Here is a 15478-nt window from a genome sequence, read left to right as displayed (position 1 = left end):
TGAATCTAGATTCTTCACAGCCTTACACACTATGATTGAATATCACTTGATGTGTATAGGCACTTACTTTATCACTAAAGGTATGAAAATATGAAGAGAAAAAGAGAAGAGTTTGGTTCGAAAATAATTGAAGAAATGGCTTAGGAAAATTTCACTGAAGGCTTGAATTTCATAATCTTTAAGTGTGAGCCATCACTATCTATTTATAGGCAACCACCTAGGTTTAGGTTAGATTTATTAGGCATTAAAATAATGAAAAAATTAAATGGTAAATACCCTTGCAGGTCGCCGGCCATAGTAAGTGGGCCCCACTTTGCAATTTTGCCATTTTTTAACAATTTTCTTTATTTTCTCAAAAATGCCATTTTTTAAATTCTATCCACTTAAATCCCAAAACTATTTATTTAATACTTAAAATTTATTACCAAATAAAATTTCCATTTAATATATTTATTAATTAGACTTAATAAAGTCAATTAATTAATAAATAAACCTTAGAATCTATTTTCTTCACATTTCAGCCCTTGCTTAGTGAAAATTCATAAATTAGACATAGTCTAACTTTAGAGTTATAATTGATTAATTAAAATCAATTATCTGAGTCTTACAAGCAGCATGGTCTCAACTAGTATGGGGACTATAGACCTATACAACCGAGCTTCCAATAAGCAGAACTAGAATATACCAATTAAATTCCTTTACTTATTAATTCCTTATTGCATCCACCATAGAACTTGGAATTACACTCTCAGTCATATAGAACGCTATATATGTTCCACGATATAGATACGCTGTAAACATTTAACCATTGTTCTAATCTCAATAATAGAAGATCCTCTATAGATGATTTACACCAAAGAGGGATAAATTTACCGTTTCACCCCTCAATGTATTTTATCCTTAAAACACTTAGCTTCCTGTAAATGATGTTTTAGTGAGCTAATATAATCACTGAAACAAGAGCTCTTCAATTTATCTCTATTAAGCCAAGCTCGAAGGAAATCATCGTTTCACTTCTATGTCCAGATAAAAGCTATAGATTCCATATCTATGTTTAGCGCTCCCACTCATTTGTACTATCATGTTCCCAAAATGTACGCATCACCCTGAGCAGAAAGTAGGCTTAACTAACAAATCAAAGAACATGAATAGCGCTCATGAGATTGTACGTAAGCATGTCAGAATTAAGATCTTTTGATCTAAGATCAACCAGTGATATTAAGTTAGATAGATACAACGCTAAGATTATACTATCTTTACGAAGATCAATATCGGTCCCAGCCCAATGTATACTTCATACATCTGAAACTAACATACTTTGCCAATGTTCTAGAAAGAACATAACACTTATCCAAGTGTAAGCATACTTTATCGCTGATTATCACATCAGTGTAAATCCAGTGCACTGATGAACCAGGGACATTGTCTTTTGAAGCATATAATCACAATCACATTCCACTGTGTTGACATCACTATAATTGTGAACAACTATATGTTGTGGACTTAACAGATTTTGTATATATTAAACCATAAACATGAAAAACTACATGTAAACATAAATGACTTCTAATCTTTTATTGATAACAAATCAGATTAGATTGAAATGGGTTTATTTAGGCCATAAAATCCGAACAATGTGTTGCTCTCTGAAGTGCAGCTGAATTTTGGGTATAACTATTGCCCCTTAAAAAGTTATTTTTTTTTATAAAAAGTACTTTTTAAATGATTACAAAGGGTATATTTATCTTAATCCAATTTAAAAAATTGCATGCTTTTGAATTTGACGGTTCATGCTTTTGAATTTGACGGTTCATGAAAAACTACATGTTAACATAAATGACTTCTAATCTTTTATTGATAACAAATCAGATTAGATTGAAATGGGTTTATTTAGACAATAAAATCCGAACAACGTGTTGCTCTCTGAAGTGCAGCTGAATTTTGGGTATAACTATTGCCCCTTAAAAAGTTCTTTTTTTAATAAAAAGTACTTTTTAAATGATTACAAAGGGTATATTTGTCTTAATCCAATTTAAAAAATTGCATGCTTTTGAATTTGACGGTTCATGATTTCCAGGAACATCATTAGCATTTAATGACCCATCTCTTCAAATTCTCCCTTGTTCTTGTCTGTTAGATCTCTATTTCTTTTACTCTAACGGTGTCCAATCTTAAGGTATAAAAAATTGAAAAGAAACTATTATTCCACTATTTTTGCTTTCAACAAACTTTGAGCTTTTCTGCGAAAAACTCTTTTTCCAATTCCTTAAAATCTTGCATGCCCTCTTTGTCATTGACTTATTTCCTACGAGTATCTTCAAACTTAATCTTCAATTTCAAAATTAAAGTTGCCAGGGTTCATTTAGTTGTTTATCTCAAATCCATTTACAGGATTCCTCCCTGGGTAAACGTTCATCTTTGACCAGTAAGTTGTTTATTCTATTTTTCTTGGTATTTATTTTTTTATTTATAACTAATTGCATTACCGTTCTCTTTGCTCAGTTTTGGTAGTTTTGATTTAACTTTTTTGGGTAATTTTTAGGATTTGGACAGAGTAAAAATTTTAGGTTGATCGTATTTATAAGTTTCTAGTTTTAATAAATTTCTTCCAAGAATCGGGATTTCTCTTCCAGAATTCATAGAAATAGAGTGCACTAATGAATTAGCTCTTCCATTTAAACTCAAAACCCAAAAACCTCAATCCTTACTTGAAGTAAATGATGCAAAGATTAGGGACCATTTAATAAAAACCAATTAGGATGAAGTTGCTAGTCATTATGGGTGATTTCTAAAAGAGATATCTGAGGGTATATGTCGTTTCTTGCGAGACGCAGCCTGGCTTGAACCTCCATTTTTATCTTCTTTGCCACTCGCGAGACTGTTGGGTTTTGTGCCCTAAATAAAACCCATTTCAATATAATGAGATTTACTAATTAATAAAGATCAGAAATCATTTTATGTTGCATGGTTCACATCATTTATTTCATGATATAGTTTAATGTATAAATTCTATTAAGTCTAAAACATATTTATTTGTTCATGATTATAGTGTCGTCAACACAGTGGAATATAATCATGATTATATGTTCAAAATTTTAATTCCCTCATTTATCAGTTCACTGGATTTAGACTGGCATGATAATCAGCGATAGGTATACTTACACCTTCGATAAGTGCTATGTGCTTTCCAGGGCATTAGCAGAGTTTACCAGTATCGGATGTATGGAGTATACGTTGGAAGGGACCGATATTGATCTTAGATAAGATATCATAAAATTACCCTTATATCTTTCTAAGTCAATATCAATAGTTGATCTTAGGTTTATGGATCTTAATCCTAACATTGTTAGGTTCGATCTCAGGAGTGTTATTTGTTAGTTAAGCCTACCTTTTGGTCTGGGTGATACGTACATTTTGGGAACATGATAATACAATTGAGTGGGAGCGCTAATCATAGATATGGAATCTATAGCTTCTATCTGGACATAGAAGTGAAACGATAATTTCCTTCGAGCTTGGCTGAATAGAGATAAATGATTGAGATCCCACTTCAGTAATTATATTAGTTTACTGAAATATCATTTATAGGTAGCTAAGTGTTTTAAGGATAAAATACATTGAAGGGTAGAACGGTAAATTTGTCCCTATTCAATGTACATCATCTATAGAGGATCCTTGACTATTAGGATTGTAATAATGGATAATCATAACGTATCTATATCGTGGTACATATAGAGCGTTCTATATAACTGAGAGTGTATTCAATTCCAAGTTCGATAGTGGTTCAATGAGGAATTAATAAGTTGAGAATTTACTTAGTGAATTCTAGATCTACTTGTTGAAAGCTCCGTTATATAAGCCCATGGTCCCCTCACTAGTTGAGATAATACTGCTTGCAGACTCAGTTAATTGATTTTAATTAATCAATTATAATTCTAAAATTAGACTATGTCTTTTTTATGAATTTTCACTAAGCAAGGGTTTAATTGTGAAGAAAAAAAGGTTTTGGGGTCAATTTGTTAATTAAGAGACTTTGCATGGTCTAATTAATAAATTACATAAATGAAAATTTTATTTAGTAATTAATTATAATTATTAAATAAATAGCTTTGGCATTTATAAGGATTGAATTGAAAAATATGGTATTATTGAAAAGAAGAATAAGTGGTTGAAATAAAGTGGCAAAATTGTAACTAGAAAGTGGTCCACTTATGTATACGACACTTAAGTTTATTTTGCCCAATATTTTATTGTTGTTTAATCCATATAATTCAACCCTAAGCCCTAGTTGAAACACTATAAAAGGAGCATGATACTCTCACTCATCGAGTAAATGTCAACTTGACTATTCAACCAACCCTAGATGAGAGAGTTCCTTCCTTAGTGATTCCAACCTCCTTCATTGTTCTTCACCTATTCGAAGCCTTAGTGATGAGTGCCATGCCCACACATATCAAGTCAAGTACTCAATCATAGTGAGTAAGACGGTGGTAACCAAACCCGAAGGAGAGAAAGAGATCCAGGTTTAGATCTTGATAATGCTCTGCTATAGTAAGGAATTAAGGGTTAGAGATCTTGAACGGAAGGAGTCATTATATTCTGCTGCAATCAATGTATGGTTTTTCTAAACCCTTATGTGTTTATTTCATTGTTTTAGATAATTCATATTTAGGATGTTAATCAGCATACTTGTTAGTAAATCTAGATCTTGGTAAAATATTCCCAACAACTGGCCTCAGAGCCATGATATTGATTTGTTTTCATGAATATGGATTTAAAATGATGAATATTGTTTGTGTGTTGATTTGGATGTGTTCATGTTGTTTTATCTGATTATTTGATGAATGTATGTGAATTACGGAATTTTTCTATCAAAATAATTTTATTTTATTTCTGAAAAATATTTTATTTGGATTCCTTGTGAAAAATTAAGCAATTTTCATTTTTACGGAACTCGATTCCAATGAAAAACGAAGGAGATATGGCAATTTGAAAATTGGGGTCCATTGAATGTGAGGGGTCGAGCATCGCACGCACAGGCAGTCGGACAAAACGAGGCTGTGCGCGCAGATCTCAGACACATTTTGTCTGAATGCTCGCTCAGCTTCCCTCCTTCGGACAGGGGCTCTCGTGCGGACATCCTGCAATTGCCAGGATTCCTCGGCACTGGGAGGTTGCACCTTCTACCTGTTGCGCGTAGGAGGCTCCTCGTGCCCAGCAGGTGCACCATGCACCAAAATTCGAAATTTTTGGATTTTTTCCACTTTTTTTGAATTTTCCAATTTTCACACTAAAATTCAAAATTAAATATTATTTTAAAAATATTTAAACTTAAATATCAATTTTAAATTAATAATATTTAATTTTTTTAATAGATTATTATTAGTTTTTGATATTTAGAAGTTTAAATTTAAAAATTATTTTTTTTAAATTAGGGCCATATTTTAAAAATTTGTTAATTTCCTTAATATTTATATATTATTTAATTATACGGTTAGATATTTTAATATTGGGTATATTTTAAATTAAAGATAGCATTATCTTTTTAATTTAAAATATTATATTAAATTATCTTATATGATAAATTAAATAAATAATAAATTTGAAATTAACCTACATATTTTTTTTTTATAAATATTCTAACCATAATATTTTTAAATTCAAAATTGGTTGTTTTATTAAATATTTAATTATTTATAAATTATAAGTTAGAAAAATGCTATTATTTATAAATTATAAGTTAGATATTTTTGTAGAAATTTGAAATATGCTTAATTTAAGATATTTTGACATATAATTAGGATAATTATTATTTATTTATTATTTTATTCTTAAAATAATAATTGCCTAACCACATCTATTTTGAAATTGGTTTATTTTGTTATTTTAATTTTATTAAATTATAATATTAGAAAATGATATTGAAAATATCTATTTGGTTATTTTTCAAATCATTTATCTTATTAGATATTTAATTTAATTTGATAAAATAATTCAAATAAACGTAGATATTTTAAATTAGTTTAATTTTTAAATTTTAAATTTTGAAAAGATATTTAAGGTTGGTTTTAACAACCCTAAATTTTCAAAATTTAGTTGGTTAGTTTAAAATAATAATTTAATTATATTAATATCTTTTTTCACATATTGTTACATGAACATTGTGTTTGTTTTATTTAATTGTTTATTCAAAATTTTTCTAACAAACCTATTATTCATTTGATCTAAATTGTTATGATTAACTTGTTGACAGATCCAATGATCTAATTTTAATCATAGTCCAATTGTCAATAGATCCTATAAATAATTTGTAGCAGGTAAATTTTGTAATTTCTTTCATCTATGTAAACCTAGTAACATTATAGGGCCCATTCAAATCAATTTGACCAGTGTGAGTCTATATGTTTGCTTTTGGACTTAGATGCATATAGGAAGCCCATTTATTTCTAGATATTTAAATGGACTAGGTTGCTAAAATAAAATATCACATATGATAGTTTTATTTAGGTCCAATTAGTATTGGGCTTATTCAATGAATAACAATTATTTAATGAAAGGTTAAATTCCTCTCCATTGGGCCATGTCTGAGAGTTAAGGGGCCATTAGTAGTGGGTACGACATACGGAACCCAACCCTCCCTCACATGAACAACCCTAATTGTGAAGGCCTATTTGTCTTATTTAAATAATTGTATTATGCTAATTATACTAGTTTAACCTAATTTAAATTGAATTAGGAACATAATTAATTTTCAAATAAATGAAATTAATTTTTCATTGGATTATTTTAAAATTAATTTAGATAAATACACTTAGTTTAATGAAATATTCTAGATAGTGATTTCTAGTAACTAATTTATATTTTTTAATATTTAATTAAGTAGAAATATATATTTAAGTTGAAAAATTAATTATTTTAGGTCAACTTAAATTAGAATATTTTTCTTAGAACTTGAATAGAATTAATAATTAAGTTGATTTTATTCAAGAGACTTAATTGTTTGTTTCTATTTCATGAAATTTAATTAAATTAGAAAATTATATTTAAGTTGAAAATTAATTTTAATTAATTTTAGATCAACTTAAATTAGAATATTATCTTAGTATTTAAATTAGAATTAATAATTAAGTTGATTTCATTCAAGATACTTAATTAATTATTTCTATTTTAATGAATTTAGTTAAATAGAAAATTATATTTAAGTTGGATTTTTTTTTTCAATTTCAGTTCAACTTAAATTAGAATAATTTTCAGAGTATATTTTATTTGATTTTAATAATCATTTTCTCACCTAATTTTGAATTACATTTATTTATTTTAAATGCAGATATTTCGAAATTTTTTAATTTTAAAATTAGATTAAAGTTGAAAATTAATTTATTAATTAATTTTAGATCGACTTAAATGAAGTAATTTTCATTAATGATTTAATTAAAATAAATAGACTAAAATATATTATATTTTAATTATAAAAAATAGTAATTAGTTTATGAATTATCTAGAGAGATATTTTCTAGGTAGACTTTTTGGTATTTTTCTAGATATTTAATTAAATAAGAAAATTAACATTTAAGTTGATTTGTTTAAGACACTTAAATATTTGATATTTTTCTTAAGAGATTTAATTAAATAAGAAAATTATATTTATGTTGAAAATTAATTTATTTAATTTTAGAGAAACATAAATTAGAATAATTTTTCCAGTTTTTATTTTATTTTATTTTAGAGAAATTCAAAAATTTATCTTTATACATTGGATTTCGAATTCAGTTATACACATTTATAGAAAATTAAATTTGAGTTGAAAATTGTATTTTAATTAATTTTGGACCAACTTAAATTAAGTAATTTTCATAATATTTATTGGAAAATTAATATTGGGGATGGAAAATAATTTATTTTTATTTTTCAGATCTTTCTAAAGTATAATTTTATAAATATTGAATTGTAATTTATATTAAGAGTTATTTAAATTAGTAATTTTAATGAAATAAATATATGTTAAAATAATAGATTAAAATAAGTATCAAAATGAAAATACAACTCATTAAAATAATGAGCTTTAATTATAAGAATATTCGATCTCCATTGTTAGTACTACATGATTAAAAATTTGTTACTAAAAGTGATATTTTTTTTTTGTAATGATATGAAAAAGAGACATTAAAAGTTTTTTCATAATAGTCAAGCATCACTAATAGTTTCGTCACTCATTACTAGCTAAAATTCTATCCAAATACAATATTATCATAATTTTGTACTAAAAAATAGGTAATCTTAAATTTTGCCCACAAGCTCCAAACATTTTGAGCCTTGTTGTTGCACAAGGCACAATTAGTAATTGGACCTAGATCAATATGGTATATGAATAATAAATTGCAACTAAACATACATGCATGGCTGTCATAACACAATCCAAGACTGAATAGCACATGACTAAGAGATGTATTTGAACCAATACTTTACAATTAATAATTGTGCCACTATCTCTCTTGAGTGAGTTCATGCAACGTACACTTCATGTATGACTAATTAAAGAACTACAAGAACTACCTCATCACATGCATATACTCCAACTAGACAAATAAATAATGTCTTTCAACTCATAGTTTAATAGTTGATCTAATTAAAAACAAGGAAACGCGACGTTGACTAGTAAAAGTCGACGGTTTATGAACCATATTTACAATATTAAACATAAATTATGGCAATTTGTGCAAGTTGAGTACAATATAGTAAAACCAATACGAACGTTGACAATTAACTCGACATTACCTATATTAATAAGTTGCTCACTCTCAAATAATATCAACCAAAACAATACTTGTATAGTAAAGTTTGTTGATATCGACAATATGGAAATCAAGCATTTCAGTCATGAGCACCCATTGAATCCTTGTGAAATTAATGATGAAGAAGAGGATGAAATCATCTGCTCATGTTGTCTACTAGAAGTATCTCCAGGCTCATCAGCATTCAAGTGCACAAAAAAGAAGTGTGACTTCATCCTCCACAAGCCTTGTTCTGAGCTCCCTAAACAAACTCGACACCCTTCTCATCCTGATCACCCTCTCACTCTCCACTCCACCCCTCCTTACATCTTCAACTGTCATGCTTGTTGTAACAGTGGCGGAGGAGCCTTCGTCTACAACTGCTATGATTGTCACTTCGACCTTCATGTTCAATGTGTCGCCTTGGCTGAGTCTATCGAACGGGAAGATCACTGCCACCCTCTCAACCTTGTGTTCTCATTACCTCCCCCAAAATTAATAGGAGACAATAAGGAGAGCGATCATGATACAGAGAAGGAAAAAGATAACTATATTAAAGATGATCAGGAAAAAGAAAGAGACTATGAAGAGAAAGAAGAAGCTCCAAATGAGAAAGAAGATGAAGAAGGAGAAAAAGAAGTAGAGTATTACTGTTATGTGTGCGAATCACGTATCAGTAAGAGCTATTGGGCTTATTTCTGTAGTGATTGTGACTATGGAGTTCATCTGGAGTGTGCTACAACTGAAGCTGAAGAAGAGGTAGAAGAAGAAGATGGTAATGATGATGATGGTGATGATGATGAGATCGTAAAAAACATGAGAAAAATTGCTGTTCAGCAAATGATGATAAATAATCAGCGAACAAGGATGCTCTGCATGCAACAATTTTTTATATAGACAATACAATGTCATACCAATATCGACCTGTTCTGTTTTCCATTTTGTGTTCCTAAAATATTATTCTCATAATTATCTACGTAATTTCCTTTCTTTTGTTTTCAATTTATGTTTTGGTGGTTGTTCAAAATACTATAACTAATTTCTTCTAAGTAGAATAATTTCCTTTCTTATTTGTCTTTCTTTGTCATGTTCAATTCTATATTAACTCTTGTATACAATTAATAAATTATTATCTTGTTCTCGAAATAAAATAAACTTTAATTGTATTGAATTACTCAGGCCAATTAATAGTAGTTAACTTGTACATATGATATAGCGTAGGGATAACTAAAGCAGTTTTTTTAGTATTACATATCCGCATTATGAGATTTTTTAAAGTTTATTTAAAGTTTAATATTAGTTGCCTCACAATAAATATAACTATTGTATTACATGACAATTCTCCCAAAACTGATTTATAATGATTAAATTTTTAAACTATTAGATAAAGGATGCAATTCCGTCTCTCATATTTTGCATGGATAATTTGATCAAGGAATAAATTATATAAATGACGAAGTTACTATCCAATACATTTCAATAGATTGTAAATATGAAGAACCAGTACACAAGCTGAAACAAGTGCTCCAATGCAACCAAAAAAGCACTCAACTGTAAGTAAAATACCAAGTGAAAGAAGAATATCAACCGTTGAGGATTAAGGTCGATCCAAGCTATTCTTCTACATACAATTAAAATTGAAAGAACCTTACTTCAAAAGGTATTCATTGTGTGTGAACATAGTCAACGACACAACAACAACCAACAACACCTCTTTCTTTGCAATGAGTAACTCATTAGTTTCATAACAATTATTTTAAGGTTGTACGCCATATCCAAAATATAAAGAGTAACATAAAGTATTATCAACATCATATCGGCACATTAATGTGAATTTTTAAAACTTTCCTTATTACATTGACTATTTTGTTAAATCTTCAAAAATTGTCCAACTGTTGATTGATAGTTGTAAAAAATGTGTTATACATAACACAATAATTTAAAGATTCAAATAATTCTGCAACTATTTTCCTTCGTTTACTAATTAGACAAGTTGCTTAAAAGTTGTTTCTATTGGGTTTTATGCCCTAAATAAAACTCCATTTCAATGTAATCTATTTTATTCAACATCAATAAAGAAACATAAGTATTTTTCATTCATTTGTGTATGTTTTGGTTCACCTTATCAATTGCTTGTCTATTTGATTTATAAATTCATTTGAAACCCTTTTCACATACTTGATCCTGTTTATTGTGTTGTCAACACTTTGGAAAGTAAACATGACTATGTGAATAAAGTTTCCTAGATTTATCAGACACAGAGTTTTACTGATATGATAATCTACAACAGAGTTTACTTGCATTTGGAGAAATGTTAGGTTCTTTCCAGAGCATTGGTTAAAGTAAAGCTCAGGTTGGGTGCATGGAGTATGCATCGGAAGGGACCGATATTGAACTTTGACTTAGATTTATTAAACTTACCGTAATATCTATTCAAGTCAATATCGCCTAGTTGATCCTAGATCAAATGATCTTAATCCTGTTATGATTAGGCTCAATCTCAAGAGGCTATTCGTGTTCTTTGATTTGTTAGTTAAGCTTACTTTTAGGTCAGGGTGATACGTACATTTTGGGAACACGGTAGTGCAATTGAGTGGGAGCGCTAACATAAACATGGAATCTATAGCTTCTATCTCGCGAATAGTAAGTAAAGGATGATCTCCTTCGAGCTTGACCAAACGAAAATAAAGGGTGGAGTACTCATTTCACATAAGCTGAAATATCATTTATACGGGGTTAAGTGTTTTAAGGATAAAATACATAGTAAGGTGTAACGGTAATCTAATCCCTTTACAGTATAGATCATTCATATAGAGGATCATTGATGAAATTAGGATTATAACAATGGATAACTAATGATGTGTCTATATGGTGGAACATATAGACCATTCTATAGACTGAGAGTGCAATTCTAAGTTCTATGCGTGGAATCAACGAAAATTAATAAGTCAGTGAATTTAAGTTATAAATTCTTGATCTGCTTATTGGAAGCTCGGTTATATAGACCCATGGTCCCCCCACTAGTTGAGATAATATTGCTTGTAAGACTCATATAATTGGTTTTGATTAATGAATTATAATTCTCAAATTAGACTATGTCTATTTGTGAATTTTTTCACTAAGTAAGGGCGAAATTGTAAAGAAAGAGTTTTAGGGGCATATTTATTAATTATGATACTTTGTATGGCTCAATTAATAAATATGATAAATGACAATATTGTTTAATAATTATTTATAGTTATTAAATAGTTAGAATTTGCATTTAACTGGTTGAATTAGAAAATTAGCGTTTTTGAGAAAATGAGATGCAGAAATGATAAAACTGCAAAATTGCGAAAAGTGAGGCCCAATTCCACATTGCCTAGGGCCGGCCACTTTTATAGGTTTTTTCATCTGATATTTTCATTATTTTAATGCCAAATAATTCAAACCTAACCCTAGTGGAATGCTATAAATAGATAATGAAGGCTTCAGGAAATACACACTTAACTTTTACACTTTCATTCAGAGAAAAACCTGAGCCTTCTCTCTCTATACCTAGCCACCACTTCTCTCTCTCTCTTTTCTTCCCTCAAATTTCGAAACACTTAGTGATTAGAGTAGGGCCCACACACAGCAAGTGATACCTCAATCATAGTGAGGAAGATCGTGAAGAAAGACTTTCAACAAGAAGGAGTTTAAACACTAAAGAAGGAGAGAAAGAGATCCGGGTTCAGATCTTGATAATACTCTGCGACAGAAAGGATACAAGGGTTAGAGATTTGAACGGAATGAGTCATATTATTCCGCTGAACCCAATGTAAGGTTTCTAATACTTTATATGTGTTTATTTCATAATCGTTTTAGAAGTTCATATTTAGGGTGTTAATCAACATACTTGTGAGTAGATCTAAGATCCTGGTAAAATAATTTCCAACAACTGGCCTCAGAGCCATGGTAATTGATTTGCTTGCAAGAAATTTGGACTTAAAACGATTTGTTTGTGTTTTGGATGGTATCATGTTGTTTTGAGTGTTGTTTGATGATTGATTGATGTTTGGGAATTTTTCGTGAAAAATAATTGATTCATAAAATAATATTTAAAATTAAACCTACAATTTTGAAAAATTAGGTTTCAACTAACCTAAATATCATATCAAAATTTGCTAACTACTTTTAAAAAATTTAATGTTATTTTACAAAATAAATATTCAATAAAAATAAAAAAGATAAATAAATATATTTTTCAGATTTTATGATTTTAAATAAATAAAATAACAAAATTTAAAAGTTAGCAAAATATCTTACTTCTATTTAAAATTACATGATTATAGTTATCTTATTTTAAATTTAAATAAGGTGAAATTATTTAAAAAAAATATTTAATTTAAAATTTAAAATCTAACCTTAAATTTAAAAATAAGATAAGATATAATCAAATTTAAAAATAAGATAGATAATTAAGCAAAAAAGATAAATATTTACTATTTTTAAACTCAAATTACACTAATATCATGAATTAATTTTAAAAAATTAATTAATTTAATTATGATATTTAGAATTGAATTAGGAATAGTAAATATCTAAATACAAAACTACACAAAAAATCAGAAGTTAAATCCATGAAATAGCATGAAAAATCGAAGAAAAATAAAAAAATTGCGAGCTGTACGGACAGCATACTGTCCGATGAGCATACTGTCCGAGCGCGCATAGAAGGGTGCACAGCCGAGCAAGCTCGGCGCTGGAGGAGCCCAGCAGCATTTTCGCGCACAGAATGGGGTTTCAGACACCCCATACGCGTATTCTCAAACAAAAACTTGTCCTAACACGCGTCTGGCCGAGGATTTAGGCCATTCGCGCCCGCGTGTCTTAGTGATGTCACCCTGATATTTTTTGAAACTTCAAAAAATCATAACTAATTCAAATTAAATCGAAATTGAGTTCTGTAAAAAAGTAAATTGCTTAATTTTTTCCATACTATCCAATAAAAATAATTTCAGAAACAGAATTTCGAAAATATATATATTTTATTTTGTTATTACTTTTTTTCGAAAATAAATTTTTTATCCAGCTAACCTTGTTGCAGGAGTATGTGTTTTAGCTTGTTTGTAAGTTTTTAAAACCTATTATTGCTTTATTGCAAATAGCCATGGTTAACTTGTTGACAGATCCAATGATCTGATTTTAACTCATGGCTCCCTTGGTCAAGTAAATAATTTGTAACAGGTAATTTTCACAGTCTTCTTTCATCTGTGTATGACCTAGCAACATGATAGGATCCATCCAAATTGTGTGCCTGTGGGAGCCTATATGTTTAATTTTGTTATAGATGCATATAGGTTGTTATTGCTAAATAAAATATCATAGTTTTTGATAGATTTTATTTAGGCACATTTAGTTTTTGGGCCAATTCAATTAATAACAGTTGTTCATTTTAAGGTTAAATTCCTCTCTTTTGGGCCTTGTGTGAGAGTTGGGAGCCATAGAAGTGGGTACGACATACTGAACCCCGCACCCCCTCACATGAACCACCCCAATTGTGATGGCCCATTTGCCTGATTTGAATTACTGTACTAGGTTAATTTAATTAGTTTAACCTAATAAAATTGATTAGGAACATAATTAATTTCATGTATTTTGAAATTAATTTAAGAAAACCATAGTTTAAAGAATTTTTATTCTAAGCTAAACTATATGTATTTTCTTGTATTTAATTAAATATAGAATTATAACCATCTAGATTCTTTCTGAAGCTTAATTTAAATTTTTCATTAAATATTCCTATTTAAGTTGATATTTAGTTATCTATAACTAACCAGCTTAAATCTGAATATCTTTTGGATTTAAAATTTCAAAATTAAGTTGAGGAATTTTAGGAATTGGTTATTAAGATTCTTTAGATATTTTTTAAGTTGATATTTTTTCAAATATTAACTTAAAATGGAATATTTTCAATTTAAGTGGTTACAACTTAATTTTAATTTAATTAAATCTAATTTGAAAGATATTTAAGTTGATTTTTTAGATTCTTCTAAAACAACTTAAACAAGATATTTTTAAAGTTGTTCCATTTTATTCGAATTTATTTTTCGAATTTAAATAATAATTGAAATTTAATTAAAGTTGATTTTTTTATTTAAACCAACTTTAATTTGTAATTTTTCATTATTATAATACGGAATAAATGATTATACAAAATACATATTTTAAAATAATGAGCTTTAATCAAGAGACATTCGATCTCCATTGTTGGTTTTACATAGCGTTTGTTTTAGTGAGTAATCCTCCCTAATGGAAGAACGTTCATTAGCAAGTTCGCACCGTTTAATCTCGAAAGATAAGTAGTTTGTAAGTGTTTTATATGGTATGGATCACCCTAATGGTGGCGATCATATTTGACTTGCAAAGTATGAAACAATGGTGGAAGCTCATTAGATAGAATTGCCTTGACTCTCGCCTAAACGGGACAACGCTGAATTCCAATCTTGATCGAATAAAAGGTTGCTAGAATGATTATCAATTTAGATGAGTTGACAACTCTATTCAATGGATGATGCTTTCACTCTCGCCTAAACGGGACACTGTATCAGTTTGTTGAAAACCTTGGAAAATAAAGTATGTTAGATTTAGTATTTTTATAACATATGTGATTATTTTTTATTTTCTGAACATGTGTAAGAATTTATGAACCAAAACCTTACTTCTATTTTATTGATGTGTTGTAG

The 15478-nt window shown here is 28.7% G+C and overlaps 1 protein-coding gene across 1 annotated transcript; it reads left to right on the top strand.

Moving 5' to 3' along the window:
• The first annotated feature begins 8787 nt into the window (after positions 1-8787).
• Positions 8788-9937, top strand: LOC115695402 (protein VACUOLELESS GAMETOPHYTES). Its single transcript, XM_030622467.2, has one exon. It carries the CDS (start codon positions 8856-8858, stop codon positions 9666-9668), a length of 813 nt encoding a protein of 270 aa, XP_030478327.1. The 5' UTR covers positions 8788-8855; the 3' UTR covers positions 9669-9937.
• Positions 9938-15478: the final 5541 nt, after the last annotated feature.

The sequence above is a fragment of the Cannabis sativa genome, chromosome 6, assembly GCF_029168945.1.
Source record: "Cannabis sativa cultivar Pink pepper isolate KNU-18-1 chromosome 6, ASM2916894v1, whole genome shotgun sequence".
Classification (NCBI taxonomy): domain Eukaryota; kingdom Viridiplantae; phylum Streptophyta; class Magnoliopsida; order Rosales; family Cannabaceae; genus Cannabis; species Cannabis sativa.
This window is presented reverse-complemented; position numbering and strand designations above follow the sequence as displayed.